The sequence below is a fragment of the Mastomys coucha genome, unplaced genomic scaffold (assembly GCF_008632895.1).
Source record: "Mastomys coucha isolate ucsf_1 unplaced genomic scaffold, UCSF_Mcou_1 pScaffold15, whole genome shotgun sequence".
Classification (NCBI taxonomy): Eukaryota; Metazoa; Chordata; class Mammalia; order Rodentia; family Muridae; genus Mastomys; species Mastomys coucha.
Window position 1 is genome coordinate 142,140,331 of NW_022196897.1, and position 18,235 is coordinate 142,158,565.

The window sequence follows — 18,235 nt, forward strand, 5'->3', positions numbered from 1 at the left end:
TAATTCCAATACTTGGGAGGTAGACTGCAAGTTCAAGACCAGCCTGACAATAGTATAAAAAACAATAAAAACTCTAAGGTTTGAAGCCAGCCTGGTTTACATAGTACATTCTAGGCCAGCCAGGTGATCTCTGTCTGAAAAAAACAAAATAATTTAAATTGTTGTTGAAGAGATAGCTCACTAGATAAGAGATTGGCTGCTCTTCCACAGAACCCGGGTTCAATTCCCAGCATCCATATGGCAGATAACAGCTATAACTTTAGTTCCAAGGGATCTAGTACCCTCTTCTGGCATCCATGGTATGCATGTGATACACACAAGCAGGTGTGCATGCAGGCAAAACATCCGTACACATAAAATAAATTAATTTATTTAATTGCTGTTTTAGTTCAGATTTTATTGCTGTAACCAAGGCAACTCTTTCTTCCTTCCTTTCTTTCTTTTTTTTTTTTTTGGTTTTGGTTTTGGTTTTTGAGACAGGGTTTCTTTGTGTAGTCCTGGCTGTCCTGGAACTCACTCTGTAGACCAGGCTGGCCTCGAACTCAGAAATCCATCCGCCTGCCTCTGCCTCCCAAGTGCTGGGATTAAAGGCATGTGTCACTACTGCCTGGCAAGGCAACTTTTATAAAGAAGACATTTAATTGGAGCTGGTTTACAGTTTCAGAGGTTCAGTCCATTATTATCTTGGCAGGAAACATGGTGGCAGCAGAAGGAGATTGTATGCCACACTGGGTGTAGTTTGAGCATATAAGACCTCAAAGTGTGTCAAAGTGACACACTTCCTCCAACAAGGCCACACCTTCTCATAGCGCCATTTCCTATGAGCCTATAGAAGCTATTGCTATTCAAACCACCACAATTACTTAAAACATTATGTATATATGTATGTGTCTATGTGTCTGTGTGCACATGTGAACAACTGTAGGTGCCTTCAGAGTCCAGAATGTATTGGATCTCTTGGTACTGGAGTTTTGAATCACATAGTATTGGTACTGGGAACCAAATTTGGGTCTTGTGCAAGAGTAATATGAGCTTTTCACTGCTGAGCCATTTCTCCAGCTCCTTTCAGAGTCTCAGAGCACAGTGAGGTTGCCAATTTGCTGTGTTGTTGAGGGGGTCCTTGGACACTCTCACCCTCTTACTCTTACTCTTACTCAGAGTACCAGGTTACCAAGTCACGCTGCCACACCCAACTTTGTTTTGTTCTGAGACAGGATTTTGCTTTAAGACATACTAAAAATTTATTTATGTTTGTATATTCATGCACAGAATGGTGTGCATATGGAGGTCAGAGAACAACTTGTAGGAGTTGGTTCTCCTTCCATCATGGAGGTTTCAGGGATTGAACTCAGGCTTCTTGGTGGCAGGCACTTTTCCCTGATGAGCCATCTCTCCAGACCAGGTCTTGCTCTGCAGTTTATGCAGGCCTTGAACTTGCAGTGGTCCTCCTGTGCTGCAATTATAGGTGTATGCTATAACGCTACCTTTTGGGGGAAGAGTATTTGACTGTATAGCTCCAGGCTGGCCTATAGTTCTCTATCTTCTGCCTCATGAGTGCTAGGATTATAGGAGTATGCCACTCGGCTCAGCTTCTCTTGAGTATTTTAGCCATAAAAAGATTTAGCACAGGGAATCAGGCACTTATACAACAGGGAAGGATTGGAATTGTGAGACTCGAGGATGCTGTCTTTGGAGAACCAGTTTGAAGGGCAGGGCTATCAGTGGAGCCTTGGCAGCTGGGAAGTCATTGCCACTCTCACCACTTCTCTTTAACACTGATATAACTGGTGGCTAGACATTTCTGTGGAAGAGCTGCAGCAGCCGCTGCATCCAGGAACTCCTCAGTGCTCTGATGTCATAGGTCAAATTATTGAGCCTGCAGCTACATTTTAACAAATTCTGATCTACATGTGAATGGTTGGTCTGATTACTAAACTGTGGGTCTCTGTCACCTTGATTGCTTATTGGAAGGGAATGAGGGAATGTTGTTTGTTTTCCCAGCTCTTAATCTAGAAAGGGTGGAATAGAGACTGACATCACCCATAGGCTAAACTGGCCACAGTTCTACATCCTTCCAGATATTTTGTACATATTCACCTTCCTTTAAAAAGAAGTAATAGCTGGGTGTGCTGGCACACACCTTGGATCCCGACATTCTGGAAGCAGAGGCAGGCAGATCTCTGTGAGTTCAAGTCCAGCCAGGGCTACATAGTAATACCCTGTCTCAAAACAAACAAACAACATCAGAAAACTTCAAGCATGAATAATGTGAGGTAGCTTAGCAGGTCAGGGCACTTGCCATCAACCTTGATGTCCTGAGTTCTGTACCTGAGATCCACACACTGGAAAGAGACAATTGACTCACACATACTGGGGCACACACAATTAATAAAATGTAATAAAAAGGTAAACACTTCATGTAACAGTGTATCCTCCGTAGTATTGTGTCTCCGTACAGGAGTAATCATCTTGTTCCTTTCAGTATTTGCACAGTACTTCATTAAATGGTCTAAAATGCTCAAGAACTTCTAACTGTGCATTATCAATATAACCCCTGTCTGCAGAAGGTAGAGGCAGGAGGATCCGGAGTTTGAGGTCATTTTTACTGACTTAGTGTTTGAAGCTAACATGGGCCACATGAGATCCTGTCTCAGAAAACCAGCCAACTAAACACACAAACAGAACAAAAAAACCTCAAACAAAACTAAACAAAACCAGCCTGTGTTTTACTTAAGCTTGTTATAGTTTATGAACACATGCTGACATAGCCAGGAAGTTCACATTTGCTTCTTGTCTCCAGTGTGTACTCAGGACTTTTGTATGTCTTCTCTTGTAACTGGTACTATGACCCATTTCACATGAGTGAACTCAGGCTCTGGAAAGTTAATAGTTGAACAACTAAGGACTCTATTGATATCTTCTTTTTTTTTCTATTGATATCTTTTACAAAGTCTGAATGTGTGCCCTGTGGCATGCATGAAGATGTCTGAGGACAACTTTTTGAATGTATTCTTTCCTTCTAGTGTGGGCTTTGCTGATGGAACTCAGGTTGTCAGTCTGTGTGGCAAGTGCTTTTTACCTGTAGAGCCATCTCCTTTGCTCCAGATCAAGACTTCTATGATTTGTTTTTGTTTTGAGACAGGGCCTCTAGTTCAGGTTGACCTGGGATTTGTGGCACTTCCTCCTGCTTTAGCTCTGTAATTACAGGTGTGTGTCAGCCATGGCCCCTGAGACTTAAATTCAAATCTTTTATCTTCTGTGATTACTTGACCTAGTTAAATAGCATCATAAAGTGTTAAGGGTTTTGTTTTTGTTTTTTCTTTTTTTGAGACAGTATTCATAAAGCCAAGTTAACCTGGCCTCAATTTTGCAGTAATCTCTTAGTAATGCCTTAGCCCCTGAGTGTTGGTATTGAGGGCCAGCACTACCCCCCGCCCCATGCCTGATTTGTTTGTTTGTTTGTTTTGGTTTGGTTTGGTTTTTGTTTTTTTGGTTTTCTCTGTGTAGCCCTGGCTATCCTGGAACTCATTCTGTAGGCCAGGCTGGCCTCAAACTCAGAAATCTGCCAATCTCTGCCTCCCAAGTGCTGTGATTAAAGGCGTGCACCATCACTGCCTGGCCCATGCTTGGTTTTAAAGTGATAGGTCTTTGGTGCTAGAGAGATGCTTACCTCAGTAGTTAAGGTCACTAGCAGCTTTTCCAGAGGACCTGTGTTTTGATTCCTTAGCACTCACATGGTGGCTCAAAACCATCTGTAACTTCACTCCCTCTTCTGACTTCTGTGGGCTGCAGTAGGCAAACAAGTGGTACACAAGCATACCTGCAGGCAAAACGTTCATACAAATAACAAATAAATAAATCCTTAAAAACATAAGAATTTTTTTAAAAGGTATGTCATAAATACTTTTGTAATTGTGCTCTTGAATAGGCATTAAAGTACTACTTTCCCTTTTTTCTGACTCAGGTATCCGGCTCATATTGAAGATATTGACTACGAAGAAGGGAGAGTTCTCATCCATTTCAAGCGCTGGAACCATCGTTACGATGAGTGGTTTTGCTGGGACAGTCCTTATCTACGCCCTTTAGAGAAGATACAGCTGAGGAAAGAGGGTTTGCATGAAGAGGATGGGTCTTCTGTGAGTAGCAGATCTCTTCAGTTGTGTAGTAATGAGGCTGATTGTGTGCAGGAGTTCGTGTCTAGGTTTTGATCTTCAGTGGACAACTCAGTACCCACTGGAGAGCAATCCTTGCCTTGGCCTGTGCTGGTAACATTCGGGTCTTTGTGGACTGGGGCTCCTGAAGAATTCAGTTTTCACCTGTTTGGTGCAATTTTTGTAATAGTTCATAAACTAACTTCATTGGGCTTCCATCCATATGAATATGATCTTTTGTCTCTTTTAGAGACCACTGTTTCCCTAGTGTTCAAAATACTACTGGGTACAGACTAGGTCTTCAGGAAATATTTGTATAATAAACCAGGTGTGGTGGCTCCTCCTGGTTCTTGAAAGGCCAAGTTCACGGATTGCTTTGAGTTTGAGGCCAGCCTAGACTACAAAGTAGGACCTTGTCTTCCCACCACCTCTTCCATGGCAGGAATGATGCTATATGCCCCTAATCCCAACTTGAGGGTGTGGAGGAACAAGAGGATCAAGAGGTCAAAAACTGAATAACCAAACCAAAGCAGTAGAGCTGTTACCTCAGCACTTGAGAGGCAGAGGCAGGATGTGTGCTGGGGTACAGGCCAGCCGAGCTACAGAATGAGACCCATCTTAAAACCAACAATAAGCAAAACTATTCCCCACCAAGTTGTTGAATAATGAATGAATGAATAAATAAATAAATGAATGAATGAATGAATGATTGAAATCCAGACCCACCGTGTCTAGAATAGCTAGGGAAGGTAGTCTGGAAGGCCCTTTGCTTGCTAAGCTTCATCTACTAAGCAGTCATTTTATATGTGGCTCCTGAGCTTGTTTTCTATAGTCTGATGACCCCTGGAGGACTCGGACATGATTCGATTGTTTCAGCTTTTCTAAGTTTCATTATTGTTCCTGGAGTTTTAATTGCCTTCAGAATTACACACAACCTTTACTTTTGTGTAAAACAGACATTGAGACATCTTGGGGATCTGTCTTAACCTGGATTCCAGTTTCCATTTTAACCTCACAGAGGAACTTGAACTCTGGCTGGCCTTTTTGTTTTGCCTTTTTTCCCTTCCAGTTTATGGTTGTTCAGTACTGTTCCATTTGATCATTCTGTGGTCATCTGTAGTTTGTGAATGCACACTGTGCTCAGAGAACAGCATGGCATATGAAAGGTACATGAGTGCCTCCCTTGGTCAGGGACCTGGCAGCAGTGTGGGTGGCATGAAATGCTCTTGACACTGCTTCCCTGAAGATAGGAGCGTCATTCCTTCCAGCTCCTAAACTAGGTATGTTCTCTGTGGCCCAGGACTCTTAGATTCCCTTTTGTTATGAAGACTGGGTAGTGGGAGATTGTCTTGATGTTGTCCTGTGCCTACCTAGACCTCCCCATCGTAGGGATTCTTAGGTCTTAGCCTTCTTGTTTGTTTGTTTGAGACAAGGTCTCACTGTGTAGCCCCAATTATGTAGAACAGGTTACTCTTGAACTCACTGAGATCCTCTTGCTTCTGTTTTCTGAATGCTGGGATTAAAGGTGTGTATAATCATTTTTAGACTGATTTCTTTACTGTTATGCGAATGGGTGTTTTACCTGGATATATGTATTTGGTACTTTTGGAGGTCAGAAGAGGGCATCAGAATTCCTGTAACTGTAGTTATAGATGGTCATGAGCCACCATGTTGGTACTGGGAACTGAGCTCAGGTCCTCTACAAGAGAAGTGAGCGCTCTTAACCCCTGAGCCATCTCTCTAGCCCCAATCTTATTTTTTGGTTCCCTATGCTGAACATTGGTATCATCTTGCATCTTAATAGCCCTTTCTCGTTGGTCTGTTTTTAGTGTGTTTATGTGTGTGTGTGTATTTGTGCACTTTGTGCCTGAAGTGGCCAAATGAGAATGTTGGATCTTGGATCCCTTGGAAATATATTAAGATAGTTTTGATGCTGGGTTCCAAATCCCAGTCCTATGAAAGAGCAGTAAGTGCTGAGCCATTCTTCCAGCCCCAAGCTTTATTATTTTTTAATTAAAAATGTGTGTTAGCCGGGCAGTCTTGGCACACGCCTTTAATCCTGGCACTTGGGAGGCAGAGCAGGTGGATTTCTGAGTTCGAGGCCAGCCTGGTCTACAGAGTGAGTTCCAGGACAGCCAGGGCTACACAGAGAAACCCTATCTGGAAAAAAACAAAACAAACAAACAAACAAAAATATATGTTTATGTATGATACACCTCTGCAGAAAAACTTTAAGAAGTTGGTTCATGCCACCATGTGGGTCCTGGGAACTGAATTTTGGTTGTCGGGTTTGGGAGGTAAATGCCTTGACTTGCTTGACCCATCTTTTTTTTTTTTTTTTTAATTTGGAGAGAGAGAGAGTGTGTGTGTGTGTGTGTGTGTGTGTGTGTGTGTGTGTGTGCTCATGTGCACATGCACTTATACCATAACACAGGTTTTAGATGTCAGACGAAAATGTGTAAGAATTGTCCCTTGTTCTAGAATTCATATTGTAAGGTCTAGCAGTACTCACCTTCATCTGCTGAGCCATCTTGCCAGCCTTTTATTTTTGAAAAAGAATCTTTTTGTGTGGCTAAAACTGACTCAAACTCCTGACCCTTCTGCCTTAGTGATTGATGCTTGAACGAGGGATTACTGAGTCTCAGCACTTGTCCAGCCCTCCCTCACCATTCCCATGCATCCCAGCTGCTTTTAGGAATTGTGCTGTAATGTACTCCCTAGGAAATTCAGTTGGTAACTGGACATTTTTTATGTTTTTTTTTATAGGAATTTCAAATAAACCAGCAAGTGCTTGCTTGCTGGTCTGACTGTCGGTTTTACCCAGCCAGAGTCACTGCTGTGAACAAGGATGGTAAGGTGCTCAGTTGTGATTGGTGTTTGCTTCTGCTGCAGGGGAATACTTAATAATGTATCAGGATTTATTACCTAGCAATATTTTTTCAGCTGGTACTAGGCATATATCTGGCACTAGGAAGAAATTATAAATAGAAAGAAAGCTGGATATGAGGGAGGCATTTCTTATAGGTTCACTCTCTACTAAGAAGAAAGAAAAAGAGAGAGAGAGAGAGAGGGAGGAGATTCGTTCTTTGCTACTAAATTTCAGTCATTATTTTCTCAACCAAGCACCATGGATTCTGCTTAGAGGTCTGTGGGTTCTTTCTAGAACTCCCTGATATTTTGGTGAAATAGATACCATTCATTGTTTATTTTATTTGTGAAGAACTTACAAATTAATTAAACAGCAACAAACATTTGAAGATATGCTTTGTGGATACAAGGTGACTAGGGTGGAAATTGAGACACTGAGGTGGGAACCGAGGTGGGAACCCTGCATGTGGCTGCCTAGCAGTTCTGAGCGAGTGGGAAGACAGGGCGGGGAATTTGATCCAAAAAGATGCAGTTTTTTTGAGTACAAGGGCGTGGCATGGGGAGCGATTTGTACGATCAGAAGGGACTCAGGGCCCATGTGATGTGTTTCCATAGCATGTTCTTTCAGGATGTCTGGGTGTGTGGCCCTGACCTTTGGAGTGAATGTTTTGGGTAGAGTCCCATTGTATCAGGTCAAGGGGCTGAGGATGTAGCTGGTGATAGAGCACTGGACTATTGTGCATGGGGCCCTGAACCAATCCCAGGCCCTGCAAATGAAAAGAAAACAAAACCAACAACACCAACACTGGCCTTTTTGTTGTTGATTTTGTTGTTACTATTGTGGGCTTTTTGTTTTTTGTCTTTTTTTTTTCTTTTTTTTTTTTTTGAGACGGAGTCTCACTATGAACCCTTGGCTGTTCTAGAACTCAGAGATCCTGTTTGCTTCTGCCTCCTGTGCTGGGTTAAAGTCATGCATACCAAGGCCTGGCCCACATTGGTTTTCATTCCATGAAGTTGTTCAGCTGTTTATTCAGTACTCTGTCAAGTGTTGGGATGATTAAATTTTGTCTGGGAATGGTTGACATTATCTAAAGAAACCTCCAAAGTGATGACCTTCCATCTTTTGAGCTAACTAAGCAATTATTGATTTTCCAGTTCACGTGAAGCACATTTGGATTGTTCTATCTTTCACTAAGTTATGTCTTATATATAATATATATATATATATTAAATATTCCAAAATTACATCTCTAATTACTGTTTTTCACATATATCTATGAACAGCTTGTTTGGGGGAAAGGCTCACATTGAAACCCTGCAAGTCCTTTTTAGAACTTGTTAGGTCGGAATGCATTCTGCCTCTCCAGATTCTTGTTGAAACATAGTAACCAAATGTTCTTTAGGTTCATAAAGGACCTATAGCTTAGGGCGATCAAGTCTGTTCTTCCCTCCAGTAAGATTCACTGGAGGTGTTCTTTTGGGGAGCATCAGCCCAATAGCTGTGATGAAAATTTGGGGGAGTTCTATGAATCACCCTTGAAGTAACAGCAGCAGTTAGCAGGCAACATCTTGTTCTAGTGCTGGCTGAGTTGAGAGTTCACTGGATTGGAATAGAGTGACTAGGACCAGATACACAAAGGCAAACGGGGGCAGATGGAGGAAGAGGATTGGGAGCTTTGTGGGCAGGCAATTGATCTCTTAGAAAAGTAGACAGGTGGCTTCACAGAGGTCACAGAAGTCTTAGGAACTGACTTTTTTTGTTTGTTTGTTTTTATTTTGGTTTTTCGAGACAGGGTTTCTCTGTATAGCCCTGGCTGACCTGGTACTCACTCTGTAGACCAGGCTGGCCTCGAACTCAGAAATCAGCCTGCCTCTGCCTCCCAAGTGCCAGGATTAAAGGCGTGCGCCACCACCGCCCGGCAGGAACTGACATTTTACATGTAGTGTTTGCAGAGTCCTGAGCTTGGCATCATGACAACCAGAAGACCTAGTAAGGCAGAATGAAGCCAGTGTACAGTGGAGATGGAGGACACAGTGCAAAAGCAGGACAGACCAGACAAATCTTAAGAAGGGGAGGCAGTGTGGAGTGTGGGTTGAGTGTGAAATGCCTTTGAAGTTATTAAGGAATGAATACCATTTCATATATTATTGGCTGTAGTTAATTAACAGTTTTAAACAGCTTTTAAGCTGGGGCAACTCCAGTTGGGCATGGTGACACATGCCTTGGGAGGCTAAACTAGAACTAGATCATCCCAAGTTTGCAATCAGCTCGGGGCTACATACTGAGTTAGAGGCCACTTGGTACACAGTGAGACTGTCTCAGGAAAAAAACAAAACACAGTAAATCAAACAATAATAAAATAACTGGAGTAACTAAAGCAAATTAAAAGGCCAAATCCTTTCAGTTGTTTCCTTATGAGTTAAGTTATAGGAAGGGGAGGTGGTTATTGGCCACCCGGTGAGTGACTCTATAGCTCTAACTTTATTCCATCTGCTTCATTTACCTAACTGAAGGACATGGAGACAGAGTGGGGATCTCTGCTGAATTCTGTCTACATTGTGTTGGAAGCCTTGCTGGTTCTTGAGATGATTGATTGGAAGGAGAGGAAGAGGGTAGAGAGTGGGCTAACTCCTGAAGTGGTAGGCTAGCAAAGCATGCTGGGAAAGTTAGGGAAGTGAAGCCAGTGATCTGTTTCCTCTGAGTAGTGTCTCCTCTCCCACTGGTTCTTAGGTGCTGTCTTTTTGTCTTTGGGGCTGGCAAAGTAAAGAGTGCTTGTGGGCTTGATTGCTGTACTGCTCCACTTTCTTGTCTGGTGTTCTGAGACCAAATCTGCCTCTGGAATCTGTAATTCTCCTGCCTCAGCCTCATCTGGGTTATAGGCATATGCCATCTTGTCCCATACCTCTCCACCCCCTTTCTCTTCCTTTGCTCCTCATTTACTTTGTTTTTTCAATCCTGGGTATTAAATTCAAAGCTTCATTCTTGCCAGGACAATGTTCTATCTTGGAGCTAGATTCTAAATTCTTGGCTTTCTTTTCCATCCTATCCTGGATTTCTCTACCTACCTCAGTTGGTTTTCTCAGTAGCCAACTTGGGACCTGTGAGGAGGAGATGGAGCTCTGCTGGCAGGGTGCCTTTCATTTCCTCTGATCCACTCTGTCTAGTACAAGCTGCTAGGACAAAGCAGAACCCAGGGAAAAACAGCTTGTGCATTCAGCTTCCGGTTTAACTTTCTCATGGCTCTTAACTTACTTGGGGGTTTTCTTGAGGCTGGGCAGACTGTGGGGGGTGTGGGCAGAGTGGGGAGCAGCAGCTACTGTCACAGGGGGTCTGGCATCATTAATCAGCCCTAAATAACTCAAGAGTTTTTTAGGGAAATTGGTTAATGCTTGGAAAAGAGAGAGAGCAGTACTTGCCATTGATAATGGGTCTTTGTGCAGGGGTGGGGTGGGGTGGTGGCGTTTGTTTGTTTGAAGTAGATTCCAGGCTGGTTTTGAACTGTGAGGTTGAGGATGCCCTTGACTGGTGATCCTACAGCCTCCACCTCAGAGTGCTGAGACTATAAAATCCTACACCCACCTGGTTTTTGTTTTTGAATTAGGATCTCACTTTAAACTCCTGGCTAGCCTGTTCTCACTATGCAGTCAAGGCTGGCCTTGAGCTCATAGCAAATCCTCTTGTACCAAATGCTAAGATTACAAATTCGGGTCACCATGCCCAGCTTCTATTTTTTTTTTGGCAGTGAAAAAAAATCCTCATTTAGTGTGAAGCAGCCATAGTTGGAAGCCATGTTACACCCCCAGCTCCAGTTTATATAGGAATGAAAGATAGGATTCTGTGTTCAGAAAGTCACACGCCTCTCTCTCTCTCTCTCTCTTTCTCTGTCTCTGTCTCTGTCTCTGTCTCTCTCTCTCTCTCTGTCTCTCTCTCTGTGTGTGTGTGTGTGTGTGTGTGTGTGTGTGTGTGTGTGTGTGTGTGTGAGTGTGAGTGAATTGACTGTGGGCCTTATTTGTCAGGGGCTGTTTGACTCCTCTTTGAAACTTCTTTTCTTGAGAAAGTCTGGCTGAGGCTGACCTTGCTTGTTTGAGTTTAAGTGTTCCTTCTGCCTCAGACTTCCTAGGAGTTAGATTACCAGTACTGCATTGCCCAGAGCCACGTGTCCTTCACCCCTGTGGAATGACTGCTCACAAGGCTTTCCCACTGAAGAAACCACAAGTGGCAAGCATCAGCAACAAGATAGGTTCCTTCCAGCTGATCTTTATGCTGCCCAGACTGGCCTGAAACTTAACTCTGTAGACCAGGCTGGCTTCGAACTTGCAACAGTTTTTGTGTTGGTGCTTCCTACATACTGGGGTTAAGGGTGAGTGCACTAAGCAAGTCTTCCTCCTAATTAAATGCTCGTTTCTAGGTCACGTGCTCCCCTTTCCTCCAGTTCAGTCTATTTTGGGCTTGTGCCTGGAGCTTGTGTTTACCACAGGAAATGCTGTGGAAACGTTCTTTCCAGGTCTTTTTATATCTTTTTTCGGCTGTAATTGAACCTACATTTGGAGTATGGGGAGGTTAGGACCTTGTGAACAGATTTGCATGAAGGGAAGTAAAAGGAAGACAGGCACACACATGCAACACCTGACTTCCTTCTTGTCGTATTTGTCTCTGTAGGGGCTTATGGTACTTCTCTCTCAGAGTGACTTGCTGAGTGGTAAGAATTAGAGCCATTTACTGACTGATCTGCTTCTCTATGGCAGGCTCTGTGCTAAGTAGTTTCCATACTTTGTTGCTTTTAAGGCTAGGTCTTACTGTGTAGCCTGGGTTGGCCTAGACCTCATGCTTTCCTTGCCTCTGCCTCCCCAGTGCTGTTCTGTGCCACTATACTGAGTTTAGTTGTCACACGAAGGGAGAAAGGTTCTTACTGTCAAATTCATCCTTGTTTTATAGGTGAGCAACTAAGCTCACAGGAGAGAATGAAGCTGAATAAACACAAAGAGCATAGAGCTGAGGTTTGAGGTCTGCAACGCTCTAGAGTTCTGGGACTGCATCTCCTGTGGTTCAAACCTGCCTATCCAGAGCATCAGAGCAGGGTTTCCTCAAAGGTCACAAGTTGTATGCCTGGGTGTTCACTGATCTCATGCCAGGGGAGATGTCAAGTATACCCATTTACTTTTTTTTTTTTTTTAAAGATATGGAGTTATTGTCTGGCCTGAAACTTCCAATGTAGATCAGGTTGACTTTGAACTCACAGAGATCTTTTTGCCTCTGCCTCCTAAATGCTGGGATGAAAGGGATGTGCTTCTGGGCCTGGCTTTGTCCATTCTTTTGACTTGACTACATGATTTAGTTTAGTCATCTGCACATCTCATCCTAGAGGTTTTTGTTTTTAAATAATCTTGTGATGCCTTAAGCAAGTTTATACTTTATTGTGGCTATCCTTGGCTGTATGCTATTCATGTGCTGTGGGTTGGATATCCCTGGTAGGTAGGTGGTTTGGCCTTTTAGTGCCTAGTAGTGTCTTGGGAGCCCTGATTTGGTGACAGGCTCTAGTTGTTGGCCCTATGAAGTGGTTAGGGCCATGTGCTACTCTTGATCAGGACTCATTTGAGCAGTTAGAAGTCCGAGAGGGGAACTAGGCTTGGTGGTTCAGGCTTACAGTTCCAGCTACTCAATACTTTATGGCAGGAGGATCATAGTTCAAGGCCTGTCTTGAGCTACAGAATGAGTTCTAGGCCATCCTGGAGATAACATAATGAATTCACAAGACCAGTGAAAACAGAGAAGTTTTCAACTCACAGTTCCAGAGAACAGGATACTAGCATAGAGAAAGGGCGAAAATGACTGGCTTGCTGATTTCAAAGTCCCCAAATTAGAAATTCCATTCTTCTCTCCTAGGCCTCAACTTGTCCCCTTCCCCAATTACCAATCTTATAGGTTTAGGTCACAGAGCCTTGTTTATCGACTGATTTGTAGCTCGATACTGCCCCATTTTTTGATCATGGGCTCAGTCATGTAACACCAAACTTCTAATTTCCAACCCTAAATTCTGAGACAAGGAGGACCCAATGCCTCCTGCTTTTATATTACCAGTGAGCTCTAAGCATGCCTCATGAACATGAATGTAACAATTTATTTCTTACACTGGGAAACTTAGCGAGACCTGTCTTAAAGAGAAAAGAGAAGGCTGGGTACATAGCTCTGGCTGGATGGTTTGGGAAATGTCCTATGGCAGAAAGCAAGGCCAGTATGTAAAAAGAATAGCTCTGAGGCGAAAGGCTTGGGGAGGAGTTCCCTGTGTCATTTGCATGTCTGTGTTCAGATGTCAGGGCTCTGTGGACGCTTGAGGTCATATCTGGTGGAAAAACATGTGGGTTTTGTTTTTGTTTTGACTGAATCTTGATATGTAGCTAGTTAGCTCTGGTTAGCCTGAGTTCTAGGTATACAGGCCTTAGAGAAGAAAAGCTTATAGATTATCTGTAGTTGGGTTCTTACACCCCTTCTGCATTCTGACTGCTTGCATGGTCATCTGATAAGCTGAATTCTTAGCCTCAGGAGGCAAGGCATCCTTTGTTTGACTTGACACTGAAGGGGGCAGAGGGGTTAAGGTAACCAAGGTAGGTGGACCTTCTGTCAGGCTAGGCTATGCTTTTTCCTTTTGTTATTAAGGGCGGACCTCAGCCTTGTGCCGTACCACAGAACTACATCCTCAGCCAAGGAAGTATTTCTGTCACATATTTACATGTTACTTGTTAGATATGACTTGTGGCCAGCAGATCACTCGATTAGCAACCACCCTTGGGCGAATTCCATTGAAAAGTGTTTTTTTTTTAAACTTTGTGTGCTTGGTGTGTGTGTGTGTGTGTGTGTATGTGTGTGTGTGTGTGTGAGAGAGAGAGAGAGAAAGAGAGGGGGGGGAGGGAGAAGGAGCGAGTGCGAGCACAAGCGCCTGCAGAGGCTAGAAAAGGGTGTTATATCCTCTGGAGCTGGAGTTGCAGGCATTTGTGAGCCACCTGATGGGGGATGCTGGGAACCTAACTCAGAGCTTCTAAAAGAGCACTGCTTGTTCTTAAGCACTATCCAGCCCCAGAGGAAATGTTCTTTAAATTATATATACAACCTTGAAAGTAGCATTGGGCTTTCCTGCATCCGTGGGCTAGGCCATTTTGTATGCTTCTTCCCTCAGATGTATTCCTTAGGCTGTGTTTACTGTGAGAACGGGGACAGGACAGCTTATAGTCTTTTTGGATGTTGGGAGTGTCAGGAGTAGGATTTGCTGTTTAGCAGTGGGGCCTCCAAATCTTTGGCCAGAGTTTGGCCAGCTAGTGTTCTGGGTCTATGGTTTGGACTTAGGCATCAGGACTTGGGCAGTGAATGGGCGATAGGAAAAGAACTCGTCAGAGGTCAGCACGCAGGTATAGGTTTTTTAATTCTAACTCTGTTTTCTTTGTTTTTTTGAGACACATTTTTATACACTATCCCAGGCTGGACTTGAAAACCTACTGACTGCTGTGAGTGCAGGCGCGCAGCGTTATTTCTAGCTTTACATTGGCATTCTGGCTTCTGCCGTCAGGAGGGCTTTACTTCAGAATTGATTCCACACAGCTGAAAATGGTTCCATTCTTACTACTGTTAGAGCTTGAAACTATCTCTAAAAATGGCAATCCCACCTTCCTTCTGTCACTTTCACAGTCTGTTTGTCACATTGTCTCCCAGACTGATCTAGAACTCAAGGCAATCCTCCTGTCTCAGTCTCCCAAGTGTAGGTACACATCACCATGTCTGATAACTATTTTCTTTTTAATGTAACTGAATTTTCTTTGTTAATGGTATAGTCCTGGGTCGCTTCCCAGCATATTAGTACGTATTTAAGATTGAAGGAGAGGGCTGGAGAGCGACGGCTCAGCACTTAGGACTGGCTGCTTTTCCGTGAGACTTTGATACTGGTTTGATTCCCAGTATCTATATGGTAGTTCACAACTTCTTGTAGTTTCTGGGTATCCAATGCCCTCTTCAAGTCTCTGTGGACATCAAACACACACCTGGTACACTGATATCCATGCAGACAAACATCATACATTAAATTAAACTGAATTAACAAATATTAAAGGAGAGCTTGATCAAAGGTGAGGTTGCTATCCCTCACCTTTATCGCTGGGAAACCAGAGATGCAGCACTGTACCATGGTACTTGAGACATTGTTACTTGTTTATTCGGTATATATGTGTGTCTATGCATCCTCCTTCCCGTGCCCGGACCCCTTGCTCACCACCTTATTTCTTGAGGAATTCCTCTAAATGAACCTAGAAATCGCTGATTTGGCCACAGTAGCTGGCCAGCAAGTGCCAAGGATTTTCCTGTCTCTGTTTCCTAGGTGCTGGCATTATAGGCTGCTGGGGTTGGTCTTTTTCACATCAGCACTGGAGTCCTTAGCTGATCTATCTCCCTAGTCCATGAGAAGTTTTCAAGAGCTGGATATTGTGTCATTGCTTGTCCATAATCCTAACATTGGTGAGGCTGGGTAGGAGAGTCACAATGAATTTGAGGTCACCCTAAGCTAGCTGGTAAATTCAAGGCCAGTTCGGGCTACAGAGTAAGTCCCCATCTCAAACAAAAACAAAGAAGAAAATCTCACCCACCCCTACAAAAGTTAAACATAAAATAATAAATAAATAAATGAATGAATGAATAAATAAATAGAAGCAGGATAGCTGGAGAAGAGAGATGGTTCAGTGATTAAGGCACTGGCTGCTCTTTCTGAGGTCCCAAGTTTGATTCCCAGCTCCTACACGGTGGCTCACAATCATCTGTAACTCTAGTTCCAGGGGATCCGATGCCCTCTTCTGGCCTTTTAGGCGCTGCACAAATGGGACACACAGACATGTGCAGGCAAAACACCCATATACATAAAATAGAAATAAAGGAAAATAATTAAAAGTAAGTAAATCTTAAAACCCAGAGAAATGGAAGTTTTTCTTAGCTCTCAGAACAGTGGCTGCTGTTGCCGTCCGGCAGACATCACCCTAACAGAGTAGGCAGGGAAAGACTGGACCTTAAACAAAAGATACTGCTGAGCCAGTGGTGTAGAGAACAGCTATGATTTCTTTGTTTTATGGAAGCCTGAATCTCACTGCTGCTGTTTAAGTTAGCCAAGCCTGTCTGTGTGTTCTCATATGTTCCTAGCCAGTTTCCTTCTGTGGTGACGACACCTGTTTTATAATTGCCAGGAGTGAATGTGCCTAGGTAGCTGCCAGTAGTCTTCAGTGGGTCTCAGGTTTGTGTAATCAGAACCACCTGCTGGAGGACTTGCTAAAAGTCCTCATTCTCAGTCTCCAGGAAGGACATGGTGGGAAACTGCACTTCTCAGGAGTTGCTGATGCTGCTGGTGTGACCACCTTGAGTACTGGCTATTGTGTACCATGTGCTGTGTGAGGAAGAAGTTGACTCATGAGCCTTTTTCTTAAGAGATCTAAGTGTGAGTTACTGCAGGTGGCACATGAGTATTTCAGAAAGCCAGAGCAGAGGGAACTGGCCACTAGCTGGGAAACTGGAAGCTTTTAATGAACTGTTATGGGGTCTCAGTGTCTCAGTCATGCGAGCTGGCTGCCTGAGCTCACTAGGTAGGAAGACACTTCTGTTACAATGTAGAGATGGGAATGGTGGTCTATGCTTGTGGTCCCAGTACTCAGGAGGTTGAGGTTGGATAGTAGGTCTGAGATCAAGCCAACCCTTGCTACACAGTCTGTACCAGGCTAGCTTGAGTTATATTATGAGACCCTGTCTCTAAAACAAAACAGTTTGTGAGGTGGTAAGAGCCAACATCACTGTACAACTGCTATTTTCAACTACATAATCTCAAAAAAAAAAAGATGAAATAAAAATGTATGTTACAGGTGCCACAGTGGGTAAGAAGTGAGTCACTCTGAGCTGGTGGGAATTTAATTGATCGAGAGGTAGGCTTGGAAAATAATTGAACTCTGATTATATTGAACTTTCAGTACTAGAGGCAGGTGTTTGGACTTTACTTAGTGACCAGGCCTTGTTGAGGACTGGAGGAGAGTAGGGTAGGAAGGGAATGTACAATGAAGAGGTGAGAATGGAACATGGTGGTCTGTGGGAGGCTGAAGCAGGAAGGTCGGTGGAGCCTAGGATACAGGTCTAGCTTGGCAGTATAACTGGGTCCCGTTTCTTAGGGGGAGGCTGAGAGGTGACAGGGAGCACTTTATACCTTTATTACTGTCTTTTTCTAGTACTTCTTAGGGGTTTTACCTGAACTGTGTGAACCACTAATGATCTATTACATGACTATTAGCTGGCCCCGGACAAGAGTGATTGTTTCTTATTTTAAATCCCCAAAACAAACAGGGAAGGCAAGACACGGACTAGTTCTAAGATGCACAACCTCAAAAAACTTCAGTGTTGATGCAGCTAGTGAGGATTTTTGTAGTTGGATGTTTTTTCCCCTTGGGAAGGTAAGATTTGAGGGGCGGGGTACAGTTCAGTGGTAGAGCATGGCTTTAGCATGTGACAGGCCAGTCTTCAGCACCAACAAATCCACAAACACACCCTGGTTATGCAGGTTTCTAGCTTTAACTTTTTTCACAGGATTCCTATTGAACAACTGCCAGACAACACTTAGCCTTTTGGCGGAGATAGGTTCTCATATTTTGAGGTTCATATAACCTCTAAAAAAAACATGATAAATGCCCTTCAAGACAGAAAAAATTGTAAATGTCATGCACTAAGGAATTAGTCTGTGTTTTTCTCAGTTCATAATTATTTTGTTTTACTGTTCTTTCTTTTTTGGCTCAAATTCAGTGCACATAATTCTTTAATGAAACAGCATAGAAATTTTTAAAGCAAATTCTGAATTCTATAGATAAAAAGCAAACCAGTCTTGACCAATAAATGAAGGAAGCTAAATTTTCCTTGTGTGTGTGTGTGTGTATGTGTGTGTGTGCTAGGAATTGAACTTAGGGTCTTGTGCATGCTAAGTAGGTCCTTTACCACTGTGCTGAATCTGCCCTCAATGTGAGTCTTAACCTTTTTAAAAAAACACACGTACATGTATTATGTTTGAAGCTCCTTTGTGTGTATTCTTTAAAGGTTGCTGCTTTCATGGAACAGCAAGTTAAAATCATGATATCTTCTTGAATTTTAGGTACTTACACTGTGAAATTTTATGATGGAGTAGTTCAAACTGTCAAACATATTCATGTCAAAGCTTTTT

At 43.2% G+C, this 18,235-nt stretch overlaps 1 protein-coding gene across 1 annotated transcript in view; it reads left to right on the forward strand.

The window, feature by feature from the left end:
• The window catches only part of Phf20 (PHD finger protein 20), a gene marked incomplete at its 3' end in the record, with an annotated part of 110,630 nt that overhangs the window by 46,550 nt on the left and 45,845 nt on the right, over positions 1-18,235 (forward strand). Inside the window, exons 3-5 of the mRNA XM_031373273.1 lie at positions 3,965-4,136; positions 6,918-7,002; positions 18,167-18,228. Of these exons, the coding sequence (XP_031229133.1) occupies positions 3,965-4,136; positions 6,918-7,002; positions 18,167-18,228 (319 nt within the window). The remainder of the gene's footprint in view (positions 1-3,964; positions 4,137-6,917; positions 7,003-18,166; positions 18,229-18,235) is intronic.